This window comes from Carassius auratus, chromosome 23 (assembly GCF_003368295.1).
Source record: "Carassius auratus strain Wakin chromosome 23, ASM336829v1, whole genome shotgun sequence".
NCBI classification, from domain to species: domain Eukaryota; kingdom Metazoa; phylum Chordata; class Actinopteri; order Cypriniformes; family Cyprinidae; genus Carassius; species Carassius auratus.
Genome location: NC_039265.1, coordinates 14,037,848 through 14,059,486, shown reverse-complemented (window position 1 = coordinate 14,059,486; position 21,639 = coordinate 14,037,848). Strand labels below are relative to the sequence as shown.

The following is a 21,639-nucleotide window of genomic DNA, read 5'->3' as shown; positions in this document are numbered from 1 at the left end:
CTCAGAATTCATGCTCTGCATTTAACCCATCCAAAGTGCACACACACACACAGACACCGGTGAACACACACACACCTTGAACACACACCCGGAGCAGAGGGCAGACATTTATGCTGCAGTGCCTGGGGAGCAGTTGGAGGTTTGGTGCCTTGCTCAAGGGCACCTCAGTCGTGGTATTGCCTGCCCGAGACTCAAACCCACAACCTCAGGGTTAAGAGTCAATCTCTTTAACCATTAGGCCACAACAATGTATGGTGATATGGTGGAAATGACATCATTGCATAATGCAATTAATTTATGGAAACTAAAATAAAAGCAGAACTCTTCTGTCACTCATTAAAGCTGTAATGACCATTGTCAATGGACAAATTCAAGAAACTAGTGAGCTTGAGAAGTATGTTTTAAGGGAGAAATAGTTGAAACAACACACATAGGACCACTGACCTTCCGTTTCTCCTTTGGCTTCTTCTTCTTTGGTAGTGCTCCATCTTTGTCCTGCTTTTCCTTCCTCCTCTCCTTCCTGGAGTCTTTTTTCTTCTCTCCATCTTCTTCCGAGCTGCTGGCATTCTTCTTCTTTTTCTTCACGCTGGTCTTCTTGGGCGGTTCCAGGTTTATTCCAGCATCTGCTGTCCAGTCTGAGTAATCGCTGGAGTAATCACTGTAATTATAAAAAGACCCAGCATATATGTGTGGCTCTGGCTGATGTTTGTGAATGTCAAATATATGGCACAATGTCATATGAAGTTTGAGGGTGATGAACATTTACCTGGAGCTGCTGTTATCATCAGGCCAGGGTTCTTTTTCCTCTCTCTCCTCATCTGATGATTCTCTGCTTGGAGGTCTTGCTTCGTTTTCTCCCTAAAAAAACAACAGACACAATGAGACCGAAGATCACCACACACTTTTTATGCCATTCTCAAAACACACCAATGACTCCAACAAAAAATGTCAATGTATTTCAAATTGGAAATTAGATTTTCTAATATACGGAACAAGTCTGATGTGGTCTGTTGTGAGCGCGTTCACTGCAGTGTAGTGATATCCGGTTCGCAAACGAATCATTCGATGTAACCGGATCGGTTAAATAAGCATTAATCCACAACTTTTTTAATGTGGATGACACTCCCTCTGAGTTTAAATAAACCAATATCCCAGAGTAATTGGCTCGGTGTTCATCTTCAGTTCTCTCTTCACAGCAGTTCAGTCAGTGTACTGTTTGAGTAAATGGATCACTCCGGGATATTGGTTTGTTTGAACTTAGAGGGAGTGTCAGCCACTTTAAAAAAGTTAGCTGCAGTCATTTGTGGATTAATGCGTATTGGAGACGCGAACTGTTTCAAACAATTCAGTTCTATTTGGTTAACTGGTTCAAGAAGATCTGGTTACATCGAGTGATTCGTTCGCGAACCGGATATCACTACACTGCAGTGAAAGTGCTCACAACAGACCCGGAAGAGAAGACAATGCTGAATAAAGTCGTAGTTTTTGAAATTTTTGGACCAAAATGTATTTTCCATGCTTCAAAATATTCTAACTGACCCTCTGATGTCACATGGACTACTTTAATGATGTTTTTATTACTTTTCTGGACATGGACAGTATACCGTAGACAGCTTCAATGGAGGGACTGAGAGCTCTCGGACAAAATCTAAAATATCTTAAACTGTGTTCCAAAGATGAACGGAGGTCTTATGGGTTTGGAGCTATTAATTATATAATTTTTATATTTGAGTGAACTAACCCTTTAAGGCTCTATGAAAATCATTTTACATTTTTCCCAAATTCTGTTTGTGTGTGTGTGTGTTAAATTTTTTTTTTTAATTTTTATTAAGTTTTAATTATTGTATTTCATTTTTATTCATCAAAAAGTATGTCTAATTAATTGAAATCAAGAAACTTACAATATTAAACAGCAATTTATTAAAAGCCTAACAAAAAATAACATTTTAAGGCCCTATGAAATGTTTTTTTTTTTTTTTTCTTAAATTCAGATTATTTTTGACTAATTATTTTTTCCATTAATTTCCTGTATTCCATTTGAATGGTTTCATTAACTATTAATAAATCAAAAGCATCTCTATTAATTGATTTTATTTAAAGGGGGGGTACAATGGTGTTTCATGTATTCAGAGTTGTTCACAGTGTTAAAGAGATGGATTCTCATGCTAAACGTGGCCAAGTTTAAAAAAAATAATTTAGAAGAATGACTGAGAATTTCTGTGCCGAAAATCTTACTTCCGGGTTGGTACAAGTATCAGCTGTTTTTTCTTTTTCGATCGTGGATCTAATGACGTAGATGAGAACAGACTTTTAGGTTTCTGTTTCAATATGATATGATGATAATTTCACTCAAAAGAAACTTAAAAAGCTCATGAAATTACTCTCAAGCAGTTTTAGAGATTATATTAATGTGTTCATATACTCATATATTGAGGCAGCAAAGGCTGAAAACACTGTGAGCGTCACACGTTCTTCAGTATGTGTGTGTTAAATGAAACTGCGAGTCTGCAACATTCATTCACACATAGATACAGTACATGCAGGATTCATATTTAAATGGTATTTTTGTGGCTTAATATTAACAGACACTAGCGGAAATCATATGACCCTATATACTACTGATTAAGAAAAAAATAAATAAATGTTTTAAAAAATTGCCATGCATCTTTTTCATGCTGAAAATTATGATTTGGTGTTAGCAGGCATTTGCACTGCAGTTGACACTGAATCTGTTATAACTTGTTCTATAGATTGAGAAACTTGCTATGGATGCAACATTTAACACTGTGAATGGACCACTCACACTTCTAACAGAGTTTTAACACTACAGATGGGACAGTAACACTTTAGATACAATGGCAATAAAAAGACAGTCACCACAATAAATGAAACATTTTCAGTTTTAAATATGAATATAATATGAAGTCAATATGAATTTAAAACTGACAATATGTACTTCCGTAATACACATTCTTGTATAGTAAATGATTGATCTATGACAGTCTAAAGGTAATAACTTGCGCTGCATCTGAAATGGAACTTTCCATTTTAATTGGTGCCTCTAGGCCCTTTTACATTTCAACCACCTGCTGTCATACAGAAATAATTTTTTCCTAATTCACTCAAATCCTGGTGCCATACATTTTTCTCTTGAAGCATCCACATGTACATTAACTGTAAAAGTTTGGGGTCATTAACTCCGTGTCCTATCTTTTTCATGTTAAGTTTTTGTTCTAACTAGTCGCAAAGTCGACACGTGAAGTTTCTATTTTAGAAATGCTTTTTATTTCTGCAACATTAACGCTGGAACAAAAACATACAAACTATGACAATGGTAATCTCAGGTACCAATAATTATGTTTTTTATTCAAATTAAAACAAGTCTGAGTCTGAGTTTGATTATAATTTTGCGTGACCTTATAGCCATACTGAAAGCAACAACAGATAGTTTAGCTCAGAATTAATTCAAGTAAACGTACGCTAAAACTGAGAACACATTTGTGCACTACATGTCATTCACTGTACAGGAAATACTACACCGTGAACAAGTGACCGATCTCAGCCGGCACTTCAGCATCTATTTACAGTAGTGTAGGGCGATATGGTCATTTTTCAAATCATCATATCGTCAGCCGTGAGATCGACGATACACAATATTATCGTGCATGGGTGGAGCAAGAGAGAGACTCTTTGATTTTGTTTGCAAAATCAGTCAACGGTGAAAATAAATAGTAAATTTATTTTAAAGTCCAACTTTTTAACACTAATATTGGACATAAACAAACATGTTAAATATAAAGTATTCAAAACAGTTAAGTTCATATATTTGGAGTAAAGTTGAATTGAACTGATACATCAGTCATACAGTGCTCATGACGAGACCGACACACCGCCACAGAAACAAGAATGAGAGGCATTCAAACATAACTGTGGCATTAAACTCAGTTAGTGAGGGCTCGTTTAAAATATTGCACATATATAGGTCTTTCAGATTACTTGTTAAAGTGCCATGAAATACCTTATATCTGGAGACAATGTACGTCTGTTTGTGGATGGAGACTTTGTAATGGCCAAAACTATGAATTTTGCATGCATCGCATTATAGTGCGGTGTGCATGAAAATAATAACAAGGCAGCAGAGAACTCATCATCAATAGTGGTTCTCATGTAGTCCTTCTACTTTTTCACTGACTGCAGGTGCGTGTGTGTTTGTGTGTGTGTGTGAAATGCGGTGCTGAAGTGAAATAGCTGGGCAGTTTAATAGCCGACTTATAATAGGCCGCCTAGTAAAATAATAATAGCTATTATTTTTATTATTATTTAATACATTAATAGGAGAATGAGCCTAATATCGTCTTGACTATTGACAGAGACATCGGTTTACATTGATATCTCTGGCTATCGTTGATACACGATACTATCGTCTATCGGCACAACCCTAATTTACAGTGTAGCGCTTTGGATTCTAGAGAGCATTTGATTGGTCAGAAGATTTGATGAGAAGCTGAAGTAAAAGGTGATGTCAAAAAAATCACTGATGTGTGACGAACTGCAAGCTTTGAATGCTTATATTGGAATTAACATAATTTTTCACTGTTTTGAAGCAAACTGGGTTATAGATAAACTTGAGACTAACAAATTGATACTAATAAAAAATATTTTGATTTCATGGGGAATTTAGTGATCCATTTCACAGTGAGCTTCCCGAGAAAGCCTGCTGACACATGCTTTTGATTGGCTGTGATATTTGATTGATTCTGTCGCGTCCTGGTGTTGCGCAGTCTGGTGTGGACACCTAAATTTACTGTCGCTGAAATCTTTTATTCTCGCATGTATTTAGTAAATGGTGTAAGATGTCTTTTATTCAGCAAGGATGTATTAAATAGATCAAAATGGACAATAAAGACTTTCATAATGCTGTTTTTTGGAACTTCATATTCATCAGCTTGGCCATCACAGGAATAAACTACATTTTAAATTATTTTCATACAGAAAACAGTTATTTTTAAGGGGTCATATGATGCAGTTTCAAATGTTCCTTTCTCTTTGGAGTGTTAAAGCTCTTGGTACATAAAGAAGATCTGTAAAGTTGCAAAGACTTAGGCCGGTGACACACTGGATGCGTGGCATGTCCATTTTTAATTCGGCTCCCATGCTCCCATGTTACCAGGTTAGAGCTTGCAGACTGCCTGCGTGAGATGTGTGTCCACAAGGAAAACGCGTGCATGCAAGAAATAGAACCGACGCCTATTTTCATGCGACACGCAAGCGTATTGGAAGCATTTCCAGACAAAATAGGAAAATATGTTTATGTGTCATTTTGTACACAAATACATATTAATTCACTACCTTTTGATGTTTGAAAGTCTATAGGTTGACATAAATTCAGATATAAATGTAATTTAAATAAATAAATAAATACATAAATATCTTTTTTTTTTTTTTTTATATTGCATCTGTCAAACAGTCTATTTTGTCGTCAATACTGTTGACAGTGTCCTTTATCAGTAGGCTTTATATTTATGCTTAACATGAGTGAGTGAGTGAAGTGACATTCAGCCAAGTATGGTGACCCATACTTAGAATTTGTGCTCTGCATTTAACCCATCCGAAATGCACACACACAGAGCAGTGAACACACACACACACACACTGTGAGCACACACCCGGAGCAGTGGGCAGCCATTTATGCTGCGGCGCCCGGGGAGCAGTGGGGGTTCGATGCCTTTCTCAAGGGCACCTAAGTCGTGGTGTTGAAGGTGGAGAGAGAACTGTACATGCACTCCCCCCACCCACAATTCCGTCCGGCCCGAGACTAGAACTCACAACCCTTCGATTGGGAGTCCGACTCTCTAACCATTAGGCCACGACTTCCCCATGAACATGAACATTAGGCCACGATTCCCTTCTTAACATAAAGGTGTGTTGAAATTGTTGTCATGAAGACAAGAGCCTGTTCTGTCTGCAGCCTCCCTCTATGTCATCTATAGCAGCAGCAGCGCGCCAGCACCGCATCAGGCATGGTTCGAGTGTGTAAAGACACAGAAAACGCAAAGCAGCCACCACGCAACTGGCACGCAGCAGAAACGCCACGCTACGCCATGCATCCAGTGTGACACCGGAACTTAAGTCTCAAATCCAAAGAGATATTCTTTATCAAAGTTAAGACTCTGCCAGCTACTGTAAGTATGTTCTGTTATTAGTTTAAGTGTGTGCTATTGACTGCTCAAATGCGGAGTTTTATGCATGTGTTTGTGTATATATGTGTGCGCATGCATGCATGCAAAGGAGTGAGAGACAGAAAATGAGAGAAAGAGAGAGAGAGAGAGAAAGAAAGAGAGAGAGACGGTCACACAGTGGAGTCAGCTTTCTTAACTGTCTGTGGCTTGTGTACTGCAAACACATACGAGCTTCATCACTTTGTTTGTTCTCCTTTTGGGCTTGAACTGATGGTAAAACTAAGGACATTATTAACTGTCTTTACATTTATTTTGAAAGATGAAGCTCGCGAATATGGTAAGGGGCATTATATTTCCAACGAGTGCTTGCAGTGTTCGGCCAATCACAATGCACTGGGTCAGTTGGCCAATCAGAGCATACTGCGCTTGTCGGAAGAACGGACTTTGTATAAAACGACGCGTTTGAGAGAGACAGTGTTTTTTGAACAATAAAGCATGTCAACATTTTCTATTACACCAAATACACAAAATAATGATCTTTAAAAAAATCATCATATGAGCCCTTTAAATTGTAATAATCTTTTCAACTAAAAACTTTTGAATGGTAGTGTAAGTTCATTAAATGGGCAGTTACACTGACTCTCCTTTTCCCTAAAGGGACATCTTTTGACAGTACCTCAGAAGCACTGTGTTCTTCCTCGTTGGGTTCACTCTGACGACTCGTTTCCTCCACGGCCAGTCGTGTATGGTAGTTATGCTGGTTACCTTGGTGACGCCGCCCCTCCTCCACAGAATTTTCTGTAGCATGCTGGTATGAGAAATACACAAATTAATTTGCATGTTAAACAGCAACTAGGGCTTTAGCAACATTAAGTTGGATGTAAAAATTTGGTGGTGAATGATGCTGCACACAATCATCCCAATCAATCAGTGAGGCAGACAAGTTTATCCAGATTTGTATATATTTTCAAACTGATGATCATATATGATCATTTACCCGGTTTTCTCTGTGGTACTGGCTGTGCACGCTGCGTCTCCTCCTTTCTGACCTGTAGATGTTGATTTCCTCTTCTCCTTTAGCTGCACGCCAAATCTCTTGCTTACTGTTCTCACAAACAGACACACAAAACAGACAAACTGCATTACACTGTAAGAAACAATAGAAAGAAGACACAAGAAGATCTTGTTTGAGTTGCAGGTGTCCATCAAAATATTAAATGCATATATACAAATTTTTCCACATTTTACATCATAACTTTTGTTTGTTTGAATTTTTTGAATTCTTTCTGTTTTTTTCAAGGATTAAAATAACATTTGAAAGTTAGATTTGAAATTCATTCAATGAAAATCATTGTCAGACTTTTGGACTACACTGTATTTGAATGTGCGATTTACCAAGCTATAGCTGGTGATAGTTCAGGAACGAGGACCCTTCGACTCCATGCCACCAGGTCTCTTTCGGTGGCAATCTCACTGCGTGGAGCGTTACTGTGCATCTGGCGAACGCCTTCGATCTGTCCACTGCGTCTCAGACCCACGTTAGGTGGAGAAGAGACCTCTGTGGGAGAACTGACAGATCCTAGACACACAAACCAGACATCAACACAAACAGCATCAACACTACTGTTAATTGTATTACAATCACCCCTCACTGGTTTATAAAGATCATCTGATGACATTTTTATACTTTACAGAAGTGATAACTTTGTCTGGCTCACTGGGGGTAAGGAACTGTCGCTTTGGAAAACAATTGAAAAACATGGACAAATTTGATTGTCTGGCCCTTTAATTGTTTTAACTGTAGACTGCTGAATGCACATGTCATTGTCTTTTTTTCAGCTTGTTTTATTGTTTTTGTAGTATAATGCAACAATTTTCATTCTACATGTAAACACTTTTGGTATTTTTAATTTACTTGAATAATTGACATGGCTGAAAAATGTCAAGTGCTTTTTGCTATTTTAATTAGACATATTCAGTGTTATTGTTAACTAAAACTAAAATGAATAAAAAATTTAACCTGTTAACTGTAACTCACGTTTTTGAAGATAGACTTGAATGTGCATGATACCAACCTCAATTTTTATAATTCATGACTGAAAACATTTTGTAACATGATTTTGATGTACCATTTACATGGTAATGCAATGTCTGATTTTAAAATGGGTTTTGAAGGATGAATTTTGAGATTTTATGTTTTCAAGTGATATATAACTTCTGATGATTTCTAAAATGTGAGAGAGAAAAAGGCAATGAGGAAATCTTTTTTTTAAACAAAGGACAAAGCTAATTTTGTAATGTAGATTTCTGAGGGTGCACTCTTGTCATAAATTCATCTATAACTTTTCCTACATAATTTTTAACAAAAAATATTGGTAAAATATATATTTGGGAGTCTTAGACCTTTCCAACGATATATAGTTTGTCAAGATTAGATTAGATTTGATTGTAATATAGTATAGTCAACGTAGGCGTCCCGTATACGGGACGGGGTGACATTTAACAGGTTAAACTGAAATAAAGCTTGTAATTAAATATAAATATTAGGTGAAAAACGAAAAAAATTAATAATAATATATGAAACATTTCAGTATAATTTATTACACAATTGTTTTGTGATAATTTTTTAATTATTAAATTGTATAAATAATTATAGTATAAAGTACTTTTTAATTATGTAAGTAATTTGATAAATATTAAAATAACTCTGTATCAAGAATCATGAAATTTCACCATTGATACTGATCAAACATTTTAGTATTATTTCACTACACTACAAAAAAATGTGTGCATTACCTCTGCTGGCTCTGTTGTCAGATCCTAGTCTCTGGTCCTGCTCTTGCTGTAGTCTCTGGATAATACCATCAAGAGGACTAGAGCCTTCTGCAGCCTGCTGACTAACCACCTGATTCAGCCCTGAGTGAAGAAATACAAAACAAACACAGAGGCTTTATTAATGTTAAGTGACAGCTTGCAGGTGTATGTTTGCATACACAAATGGCCAATAATTACTTTAAGTAATAAAAACACAGAAAGGGACTAAAGAGACACTGTCTATCTGCATTTCTTACCTGATGACGTGAGCCCCATCTGGGGTATGAGCTGTTCCTCTCTGCAGTTCTCTCTGCCAGGAACCAGTCTCTGGTAGCGTGGAGGGTGAGGATTCCCATCCACATCCACCAGGAATGGTGGCGGCATGAGGTGAGGTGCCTGCTGGGTCTGTTCGTCCAGCACAAAGTTATGGGCATCACGGATAAGTGGCCGATAATCAGTGTGGAAGAACATCTGATCTGCTATCTAGAGAACAGATCAATAGATACATTCACAACAAATACACATATACTAACTGAGTAACACAAACAGGGCTTCAGACGGTTCAGAATCTTATTATTCGTATTACTTCTGCTCCAAATGCACTACATATTAGTATTATCTCAGTTACCGACTGATATTAGAAATGTACACAAATACTGACATCTACCAGTCCTGAATATGTATTTGTGCATGCTCATTTCCCCATTTTTTTATATTTATGCAACCATTTCTGACATCTAACACTTTAAAAACAATCAGTTAATAACACTTTTAAATATTATCTTAAGCAAATCTCACAATTAACATATTTTTCATACTGTACATTATAATTTTGTGAAGCCTAAATTTACTTGAAGCATTTAAAAGAATTATTTTTATTTGTCAGTGTTTTATTTATTTTTATGTATTCCAATTGAAATATAGAATATCAGCACTTTCTATTTATCAGTTTTTGATAAGTTATCAACTTATCTGTTGCAGTTGTTAACTAAAATGAAAACTATTCAAATCTTAGGATTTGTACCATTTGAAATAAAATAAAATATAAATATGTAAAATAAATTTTTAATTTATAAAACTAATTTAAACTGAATTAGCACTAAAACTAGAATTGAAATGAAATTACTGAATTAAACATGCAATGTGATGAGGTCATGTAACAATGTGACAATATACTATTCATTATAGAGAGAGCAAAATGGAGCAAATAGTATGCTAATATTTCATTCTGAACATAGCATCTGAGACAGACATTGGAATTCAGTACCTTGTCGTATCTGCTGCTAGAGCCGAACCCAAAGATCAGCAGGTGACCGTGGGAGTCCGTGCAAGCGAAGTGCTGCCCATCTGGAGAGCACTTACAGTCAAAGACCGCACCATGGCCCTGACCCTCGATCTACACACACACACAAGCAGAGAAAGAATGTTTGTGAGACACAATAAACACCAGTAAACCAAGAGATTTGCATAGATATTTTTTGTCAGGCATGTGATGCAATCTTATTAAAGAAATATAGTGTAGCCATTTAGTTTACCATGTTAAAGTATGAGCGTATTTTGACTCCTCTTGCCAGATCCCAGACGATGGCGTTTCCGTCGTGCCCAGCAGAGAAAAGCACTCTGGAATCAAATGGATGTGGCTCCAACACAAACACCTCGTCCTCATGGCCCTGTGGGTGAAGGCCATAATCACAACATTATATATTATCACATATTTCCTCCTTTCAGTCACTGTGGAGAGATCTTTGCACTCTTACCATCAGTACATGAATAAGGTTCCCTGTGTATGAGTTCCACACTTTCAATGTCAAGTTGTTCGCAGCGGTAATGACTGTGTTGTCATTGCAATCCCAGGCCACCATAGTCACCTTCAGTTTGGTGACTTTGTCCTCTAAAGGTGGAGGGTTGTACTTGCTAAAAAGACAGAAATAAGAAAAGTACTTTCTATAAAATAGTGTGACATTTATAACTTGCTTTACAGCTGGCCTACTTTTTAAAGAGCAAGAGCAGTGAGAGACAAACCAGTATACAAAAAGACATATGCATTCAAATGATTCATGATCCATTGTTATGATTCTGTTGGTTGCTTTACAGGTTTCATCTCAGTCGCTCCTGTGTGCTCAGAATCAATGGCCCTCATGGGGCTTCAAATTAATTATGTTGCTAATGATCAATTGTTTAGCAAACAAAATGTAACATTAATGCACAATTAATCAAGCCATACCTATGAACAGTGATTAACAGTGATTAAAATTTATCTTACCCAGGTAGCTTAGTGGCCATGTCCAGGAGAATGCTCCTCCAGTCCTGCTGCTGCAGCTGCCATATCCGCGCTGTGCCGTCTCTACTGCCACTCACAAACCTGCGCATGCATAGGTTTATGCTCAAAAATGTAATCTATACAAATACATACTCTGAGGCTTCAAGAAAAAGGAATTAATGAGGCACACTGATACAATTTTAATGCACTACATTTGAAAACTTCATTGCTGACTTAAAATGTTCAGTAAAATGTGGTACAACAATTATAAATTAATTCCACTTCAACCAGTTACTTACAGAAGGAAAATTTATTGAACCTCTGAAAACGTATACATTTGAGCAAAAATAAAAGTTAAATTAAGGATGATGAAGGGTTTTTGTTTTACAGTGTACTGAATGTGGTTCTTGTATTGTTGACTATGTACTACTCTATAAAGGTATCTTATGTTCTCATACAGCAGCATTATTATTCTTTGTTTTTTCTTGAGATAAAAACAAAACAAAAAACATGCATAACTGAGTATGATAATTTTCCCTCTTTCTAAAATGTTATGGTAAGTTTTTGTTACTATGCCTTTAGGACCTCGATAAACACCCGCTTCGCATTTGAGTAAAAGCGGTATTACTGAGAAGACGTAGTATTACTTTTTAACCGCATTATCCTCACAAAATAATGTTACATTTTATTAATTGTGTTATATTGTAATCTTAATCTTATCATACTTAAGTTTTAATATATTACACAATTCTTCTTCTCAAGTAAATTTATCTAGGGATGTAAAGATGCAAAAAAGGCACAAATAATGATTAAGAAAATTAATTCTGAAGCAGTGTCATACAATTTTACTATAAAAAAGAAAACTTGCATTAGGCTGTGACTCAATGTCATTTTTAAGTGTGCAACAACATAGATATGTATTATTCCATGAGGTAGCTTAATCTATAATTGAGTCTGAGTCTATTACTCTGGTAAAAAAGACTTGTGCATTGTCTGTTACAGTGTGCAATCTACTCATTTGTGACAGGGTTTTTTTCTTTTTGACAGTACACTCTGCAGTTCTAATGATTGGTGAGGTTTCCTCCCTTTCCTATATATGTAACACTGGATGCTGTCTCCTTCGGTGCAAAGAATCTGTTCATGTGAACATCCATCTTCTTAATTCCTTAGGGACCTGTTACAGACCTCTCCATCTTATTACTCTCCTTCTCTCTCTTACTCCTCCTTTTCTCCCTCTTCTCTGTCACACTCGCTATTTTCCCCCTCCCCCAATGCAAAAACATTTGCTCATTATAGTAGAGCGAGTGAGGAACATAAAAGAGCTTGCAGAGACTGAATAAAGAGCTGTTGTGTCACATGCCTGTTGTTTAAGTACAAAGACATTTCATCCACTTGAGTTCTTGTACGATGTGTATCTGAAACGCATGTTTGTGTGTGTTGGGAACAAGGGTGTTTTTCTGCTGACAACATCAGCTTGTATAATTATAGGAACCCCCAGGTTCCATTAATCCAACAAACCTGACATAGAAACACACACACTTTCTCTCTCACAATCTCACATGTACACAGATAAACGGAGCTAGTGTTGCTCACCGATCGCCACCATGGGAGAACTGGATGCTGTCGACTTTGTCCTGAGGAAAAAGATGAAGTCATTAAAAAACATGAGGGGAACCTCAAAATAATAATGAATTCCTGCAACAGTGAATCCAGTAAAGAGAAGAAAAATGAGACGCTTTAAACAATACATCAATATACGGTACACACAATTTGAAAAATTCTGAGAAGTGTGTTAGGTTGAAGTTGTTATATATTAGTGCTTTCAATCAATCAAAGAAGATGTTAGATGTTAAATGCATTTTTTTTATTTTATTAATGATGACAATTTTAAATGTCCATGTAAATACGTTTGTTTTCTCTGCGCACAAAATGTATTCTCGTAGCTTCATAACATTCCCGTTGAACCACTGATGTCACATGGACTATTTTAATGATGTCCTTACTACCTTTCTGGGCCTTTAACATGGTAGTTGTGTTGCTGTCTATGCAGGGACAGAAAGCTCTCAGATTTCATCAAAATTATATTATTTAATGTTCTGAAGATGAACAAAGGACTTTGGAACGTCATGAGGATGAGAAATTAGCGACAGAATTTTCATTTTGGGTAAACTATCTTAAAATAATAACCGAAGAAATTAATGTTATTTATACAGTATATTACACACACATACATACGCTGGGAGGGTATTGAATTGTATTACATAGTTCTAAACATGATAAAATTATCATCTATAATGTAACTATTAGACTTATAAAAGATGATAGTATACATGCTATATTTATTTTATACTATTATTATATATGTACAATTATATAACTTGCAAAATAGTGTAATAGTATAGTACTGTTAAGTATTTTGTTTTATATTTCATAGAAGAGTGTTTTACCATTCTGTTAACAGAGACATTAGACAAGGTGTAAACTTCAAAATGCATTATAATATTATTACACAAAAGAAACACATGCACAAACAAAATGGAAACAACACGCACAAAGCGTTACATACAGTGTGAGACTCCAGCTCAGATATCTTCTCTGGTTGTCCCTCTCCAAAGTAATAAACCCTAATGATGTGATCAGTGCTGCCTGTCGCGAGGAACATCCCACCTGAAATAATATCATAAAATATTGTTTAACATTACAAAAATTGCATCATCATCATCATCATCAATAACACAGCATTAATGAGCATAAAACTAGAAAAAAATTCATCATTAATAAACGTTTTGTCAATTTTCACGCAAGCACAATCCTGCAAGTATCAGCAATAATCACAATATTGCGTTCATAAACAAGAAACTCAAATTGCTCAAATGAATTCAGAACATGTATTAGCAAAGATATGAAGAGGAAGGAACCAAAACCTGTTTCTGTGTTTAATTGTGTATGTGTCTATCTGGGTAAAAGCCAGCTGAGTGTTTCCTTTCTTCAGTAATGTGTATTTGAAGAGCTCCTGCAGTGCTGAACACTATCTTTTTAAAAAGTCTGTGATATCTGTCTGACAACAGGATATTTATAGCTTCACTTGCAGAAAAATGTTTAAGCCAAAACGATCCGCTGTCATTCTATAATCCTCCATCAGCTTTCAGAACAATGAAAACATAGGAATAAATAATCACTTAATATCACATTTCATAGGAGCACATGAATTCATATAATCATGGGCATACGTCTTAAATATCACGGCTTTCAGCTGATCACAATTTGTAGTTGAATTACAAATTTGAAGATGTATTAATCAAATTAACTGCAATTAATCACATACATAAATATTTGCCTAGAGAAGCCCCAAAATTAAGGTAATAATGGCAAACAAAAGCATTGACAAAGTGAATTAGAGTTAATATTGTTTCTTTTATTTCCATACTGTTGATTTTAATTCTATCACTGGCCTACAGTCCACAGCAATCCATTTAATCAAATTTGTCAATCTGTCCAAGAAAGATTTAGGGGCCATTTACACAAGACAGTGCATTACGTTGACAGCAATAATCAATATAGATTTTCTCTCAAGATTTATTATATTTGCCATCACATACGATATAAAAGATGACAACTGTATCATATGTCATATGGTAAAGCAGTTATACAAACTGGCAGATACCACTGATCAGTTTCTCTAAACTCTAAAATGTTTTCTGTCCATTTCTGAAAACATCAAGTTTTACTACAAGCTCAGTGTCGAAACAAAAGCATTTGTCACACGGGCTCCTGTGGCAGGCTGTGAATGATTAAGTATAACTGATAAAACGGGAGCAGGTAGAGGTGAGAAAAGAGCTTTGACACTTCTGGCCTACCTGCACTAAAAGAGGAACAGATCATCTGCACGCCTGGTCTGGGCCGCTCGATGAATTTGCTGGGTCGCTGCCTGCACACACAGAAACATGATAAGTGCCAGAATATATTCTCTTAGTGACATTATTTAAAGGTGAAAGGTGTCATTTCTGCACTAAAATGGAATTGCAGAAATAATAAATAAAAAATTTAAACACTTAAACATATTTTAGATATTAGGTTCAAAAGAAAATGGTATGCTGCAATTCCATGTTTCTCAACTAAACAAAAAGAGCTTTAAATACTAGCTCTGTATAGCAAATAAAAGATTGCAATACTTAAAACCCCACAGATGAGAGCAAGAATGAAGGAAACACACCCGAATTTGAGCGTGCGTGCGTCCCACTGCCAGAAACAGATGGTGCCGTCAGCTCCAGTGGAGGACAGGAACCTCTTATTTCCACTGCACAGAGGAGAAAACTAAACGCACACACAGACGAAACAGGATTACAACACAATAAATGTTGTCTATGAGTGGGTGTGTGATTGTGCATGCCTATATACACTGCAAAACATACATTTTAAATTTAATGTGAAAGTTTGAGGTCATTAATTTTTTTTAAGCGAGAGAGAGAGAGAGAGAGATTAATTTTCTTCAGCAAGGGTGCGTTGAATTGATCAAAAGTGACAGTAAAGATAAATAGATACAAACAGATACATAGATTTTGAATTTTTGATTCATTAAAGAATCATAACAATAAACTTATTACAGTTTCCACTATAGATGCATCGATTGCTATTATCTTGTTCGATTTCCGATTTTTTTTATTAGTGTCATCTGCCGATACCGATTTTGGCCGATTTTTCCCTAAGAAATATAATTGACAGCATATACAAACAAAAATCTACTTTTCTTCAACACAGTTTCATTAAAAAACACACACACAAAGTAAAAAGTCAGTAATAAAATAAGAACAAATAAAAAAAAAAAAATGCAAACAAAACCATAAATAAATGCAATATAATTGTTTTTCAGGTTAAGTTTTTATTCAGGTAAGAAATACTACAAAATTTTATTAAATATAAATTTTTGTATCAGAGGTGATTTCTTAAGTCTTCACTGTAAAAATTAAATACAAATAAATGCTTATCATTAAAGTTATAAAAAAATCAGTCAAGAGCAGAAAGTGATTTTCTTAATGTTTTGTTCTTTGATTAACATGACAGACTTTAAGAGTTTATCCACGGACCCAATATACGGTTACACAGCATACCTTCTCTTTCTCAACTATTTAACGTTCCATAACTGACTGTGTTTAACTGGATACTTGCCAAGATGGGGATTTTGACATCATTTTGTATGTATTTTAATGTTTTAGCACAGCTGTTTGAAACTGAAAGCGGGCCGGCTTGTGGATGGCTGACGTGACGTTATTGCCTGTGCTGCTGGTAACAAGACGGATTCGGCTTGAAATCGGAAAGAAGTGAGACTGATCTCTAGTTTGCATCCATGCATCTCTAGTTTCCACATAAAGAAGCAAAACTGATTTCTTTAGCATATCAGAATGATTTCTGAATGCTATGACACTGAATACTGGAGTAATATCTACTTGAAATTCAGCTTCCAATCATATAAATAAACTACACTTTTAAATATATTAAAATAGAAAACAGTTAGTTTAACAATATTTTTGTTTTCACTGCTTAAATAATTGCTGTCTGGGTTAGCATAAGAGACTTTCTTTTAAAAATAATGTACATTTCTGCCTACTAGATGTTTCACAGTAATTTTTACAGTAGTTCTGCAGTTTATTATAATTAAGTAACACTATATTTTGACTTGACAATAAACAGGATCAGGAAGTTACTGTAATGCAACAGCACTGAGCTGTACACACAATAATTAGCCATGTCTTAATAATAACAATCTCTGTATATTGTGCCATGTATTGTTTTAGTAGTATTTATTTCACTGCTATGAGCAACATTGAAACAAGCATTTTCTGTAAAGCTGCTTTGAAGCAACAAGTATTTTGAAAAGCGCTAATCATATCAACTTGAAATAAACTATTTTGCTGGCCTGATTGACAACAGTACTATTTTAACCAGAGTATGATTAAGGTTAATTGCTCATAAAAGATTATGTCTTTGCATTATAACATAAAACAATAAATGGAAATGCTATGTTTATTTTCTCAATGTACAACAAATTGTATTCTGTAACACTGGCTGGGAGAAAATTAATTAAAAGTTTGAAGTTCCCGGCCAAAGGGAACATGAATCACCATAATGGTGACTATTTACAGTATCATCCTGGAATGGTGTGCAATATGGTCGTCTTTTGCAGTAATTTATTGTCTTACCACAAAAGAAAGACCTAGACTGCAATTGACTCACAGTAAAAATCTAAAAGCAACAACAACACTATTTTATTGTAAGAAATTACTGTTAAATTTTATTCAGAATTCTTTGTAATTGTTGAAATTCTCGTGCATGTCTCATAACATTGTGTCTGTAGAAATGTGAATGTAAATGTGTCTCACACCTGTAGTGACGTGATGGATGCCGTGTGGCCCTCCAGTACTGCCAGCGGGGCGCAGGTCTGTAGGCACCACACTCTGATCATTTTATCACAGCTGCCAGCTGCCAGCAGGGTGTTCTCATAATTCACAGCCATGTCTGAAATCTCTGCCGCATGACCTCTCAGTGTCGCCAGCAAACGCCCCTCATCCGTCGACCAGATCTTCACCAAACAGTCGTCCGAACCCTGAGGATAAACACCACACACGGTAACCCCTCAGACCCTTCCAAAGTCGTGCGTCAGACTGATTTTCAGACTTCCTTCAGAAGTTTGGTCTCTGTACAGCCAAATAAAATCCACTAGAATTTAGACAAGTGTTTTTAAATTAATTAACTCAAGCAGAGATTCCAGCCAAACGTCTGAAGTTAAACCAATCCCGCCTGGGCCTCTAAATATGGACATATCAAGTCATTTAAATTTACTTAATACAATTACATAGGCTCATATAACAAGTTCAGTCTGCGCCAAGAGAAGCACATTACATAAGAATGAGTAACAATAACCAAAAAAAAAACTGATGTCACACTAAATCAACCCTATTGTTTTATGTATCCAAAACCACTTTGGAAATTTACCTTGCTCATAAAGTCAGCATGAAATCAAAATGCACTCTATTTACTTAATTACTTGAATTCCTGTTCCTGGTCTTATTGTGAACAACTCATCAGTGCATGTTATACCAATAAAACAAAAAAAATTTACCTTCCCTCTTCCTCTGAAATAACTTTCCTTTTATAGCTTTTTTATCTTTTAGATTTCTACATAAAATGAGCTATAGGATAATGTTAAACAATAGCCAAATAGCTATTTGTGGATTGTGGATATTAATGGAAAACAGATGCTATCCTATGTAATTTTTTTACTAATATGCTTGTACTTTATTTTTAACAATATCTGACACTAAATATATTGATTTTTTTTTTTGTAATAATTTTTTTATCTATCACCCTGAATATTAATTCATTCTGAAACATGTAGTGGGACAAGTGTTGTTCAAAGGTTTGGGGTCAGTCAGATCTTTTTTTTTTTAATTGAACATTTTTCAGCAAGGTCACATTAAATTGCTCAAATGACTGTAAAAACATTTACAATTTACTCTTTAAAAAAAAAAAAAATACTGATTTTCAAAATTCCTGTTCATCAAAGAATCCTGAAAAAACTTTTTAATTAGCACAAGATTGATAATTATAAATAGATTAAATGTTTCTTGATTTCACCAAATCAGCATATTAGAATGATTTCTGAAGGATTGTGTGAAACTGAAGGCTGGAGTAATGACAGTTAAAAATTCAGCTTTGCCATCACAGGAATAAATGGCTTTACATTAAAATATTAAAATATAAAACGGTTTTAAACTGTAATTTACATTTTATTCATATTAATTTAGCTTTATATTTACCAAATAGAACTCATTTTTCAATATTTCATAATATACATATTTAATTTTCACTGTTTCTATTTTTGATAAAAAAAAAAACCTAATAATTAAATATGGCCTTGGTAAACTCAAAATACTTCTTACAAAAGCCTCAAATTCTTTCTGATCCCAAACATTTAAGTCTATATCATCCCTATGTTTCCTGCAGAAACATTAAAACTGCTACAACTTCCAACACATGTCACTATTTGTTGCTAATACTACATTAATCGAGTCTAATGTGAATTTACTGCAAAGTAAATAAAAAATGCTTTTAACCTAAAAACAGCACTGTGGCATTGCATTTCCATGACAACAGGCATAGGACCATAAAAAGCAAGCGCTACCAACAACAACCTGAACCCCATCTTTCATTCACAGCTTGATTGAAAGATGCTTTTCCCCAAGGATAATCAGCTTGCCATCTTCCTCCTTATTTCGTAAACGTGATTTTAACACCATGAAAATATCACAGTTGTTTCCAGAAACACTGGAATTAACTGTGATAATAACATTGATTTTAGCAGGCCACACATGCAAAGAAAAATGATCCCCAAGCCCCACACAGAGACGAACATTCCCGAAGATCTGTTAAACACAGACGGAATGCCAATGACACACTGGCTAATGGCTCAGGAATATGAAAGAGATGATTTTATTTGTGGCTCGCAGCCAATTCCACAAAAGAAACACTTTTTTCAACATGCATGCGCCCACAGACACGCCCCCCTAAGCCGGGAGAAAAAGACCTATAGAAAGAAAAAAAGAGAGAAGGGGAAACACAGAGAGACCCCGATCTAAAGAGGAAAAGACAAAGAGAACAGCAGTAGGAGAGAGAGATAGAGGGAAAAGGGAGGGAGAGGCAGAAAGAGGGGGAGTAATCCTTGCTGTTCAGCCATTTTTGGAGCATTAAAAACTTGCAGAGTAAAATGGAACCCAAGAGTGCACACTCAAAAACACACATCAGCAAAACACACACACAAGCCCGATCCTACAGAGCTCTGACAAACGTTAACTACAGCTCACTCCAACGGCTGAGGGTGAGGTAATGTCCGAGAAACGCATGAATCAAAACACGTGCACTAACCCACACACACTCACAAAATCTTTAGGAAGTTTGAGGACGTCATGATGTCACCAAGCGACAGTATGCTTCCCCAGGCGGGACATGTGAACAACCTTTGACCTGTACACTTATCCCAGAGTCAAAACATTATCTGTCCCTGTGAGATCAGAAGGCTCACGGTCTAAAAATACCCTTTTAGTCACTAGGAAATTAAGACAAGAGTTTCCAATGTTGCACAACATCAGACAAAAGAAAAGAACTACTCATTGAAATTCCAACAAAGGGCCATAGAGTCGGATTTATTAACGACACACACTAACTGTTCAAATGTTAGGAGTCAGTAAATTTTTTTGAAAGAATCTCTTATTCTCACCAAGCCTGTATTTATTTGGTCAGTACATCTCACTGACTCCCAATTCTTGAATGTAGTGTGCAAAGTCTTTAAAGAATCCACAGACTGTTTTTATTTTTCATTTTATTTCTTTATCAAACCAGTAAAAAAATTCAAGATTTTGAAAAAATGTCATCACTTTAATTAAAGGTCCAATTCTCACTATTAACAAACCTTTCCCGAAGACTTTTGCCTCAAACTCCTACTTTGCTGCTTATTAATAGCTAGTAAAGTACATGCAGTTTCAGTTTCAGTATTCGGTTGTAGAATATGGTCATGCAGAATATGTGCTTTCTAAATACTAATAAACAGCTAATATGTTCAAAATTTTCATGCTAATAAGCAACTAGTTAATAGTAAGAATAGATCCTTACTAAAGTGTTACCAAAAAGTAAAACAGAGTAAAAATTCTGATGTAAAATGGACATGAAATATTCCTATATTTCTACCCTATTCCTGGTTCACTGATCAAATACATACATTTCTGACAATGATCATGTGTATTTTTCCAAAGAACAATGTGTTTTTAGGATCATCCTCAAATCATGCAACGAGAACATGATCATCAGGTTTTACACAATCTTGTGGAGTATGCAGCTCAATAGCTGCTTTCACTGAAATAAAGAGGACATCCGAATACTAAGAGACTCATACTGATAATATAAGCTGTAATAAAAAAACAACATGTAAAATATAATCCTTTTCAGTAGTGGTCCCAAACGTTTTAATCGAAATGCATGCAAAACACATTATGTGCATGATGAATGACTCAGACACATCAAAACCGCAAATCCCGCGACACTTCAAAATATGATAAGAGAAATCTGCATTTACACATTTATTTATGCTTTTATCCAAATCATTATGCCATGTAAAATAAACACACATTAAGTCAATGGCTCTGTTAATGGTATCCCATGGTAAACTGTAGAACAGCACTTTTGAACCACACGACCTAAACACTGTGTGAACATATAACTCTCTTACGGGCAAGTCCCTGATCAACTCATAAAACCACAGCTGCTTTCAGAACCCTTAAAAACCAAAACCCACTCAGACATCTGGACCAAACAGCGATCAGATTCCTCCATTCAATG

At 35.6% G+C, this 21,639-nt stretch overlaps 1 protein-coding gene across 3 annotated transcripts in view; it reads right to left on the bottom strand.

Annotated features, from left to right (window-relative positions):
* The window catches only part of phip (PHIP subunit of CUL4-Ring ligase complex), a 36,922-nt gene that overhangs the window by 9,866 nt on the left and 5,417 nt on the right, over positions 1-21,639 (bottom strand). For all 3 annotated transcript variants that reach the window (XM_026199881.1, XM_026199879.1, XM_026199880.1), the window contains exons 8-23: positions 17,633-17,854; positions 15,467-15,567; positions 15,111-15,181; positions 13,820-13,920; positions 12,847-12,887; positions 11,257-11,355; positions 10,751-10,907; positions 10,529-10,663; positions 10,261-10,389; positions 9,251-9,476; positions 8,976-9,095; positions 7,575-7,758; positions 7,177-7,282; positions 6,856-6,987; positions 767-858; positions 445-658 (exon numbers count right to left, since the gene is read on the bottom strand). In XM_026199881.1, the coding sequence (XP_026055666.1) occupies positions 445-658; positions 767-858; positions 6,856-6,987; positions 7,177-7,282; positions 7,575-7,758; positions 8,976-9,095; positions 9,251-9,476; positions 10,261-10,389; positions 10,529-10,663; positions 10,751-10,907; positions 11,257-11,355; positions 12,847-12,887; positions 13,820-13,920; positions 15,111-15,181; positions 15,467-15,567; positions 17,633-17,854 (2,130 nt within the window). The remainder of the gene's footprint in view (positions 1-444; positions 659-766; positions 859-6,855; positions 6,988-7,176; positions 7,283-7,574; positions 7,759-8,975; positions 9,096-9,250; positions 9,477-10,260; positions 10,390-10,528; positions 10,664-10,750; positions 10,908-11,256; positions 11,356-12,846; positions 12,888-13,819; positions 13,921-15,110; positions 15,182-15,466; positions 15,568-17,632; positions 17,855-21,639) is intronic.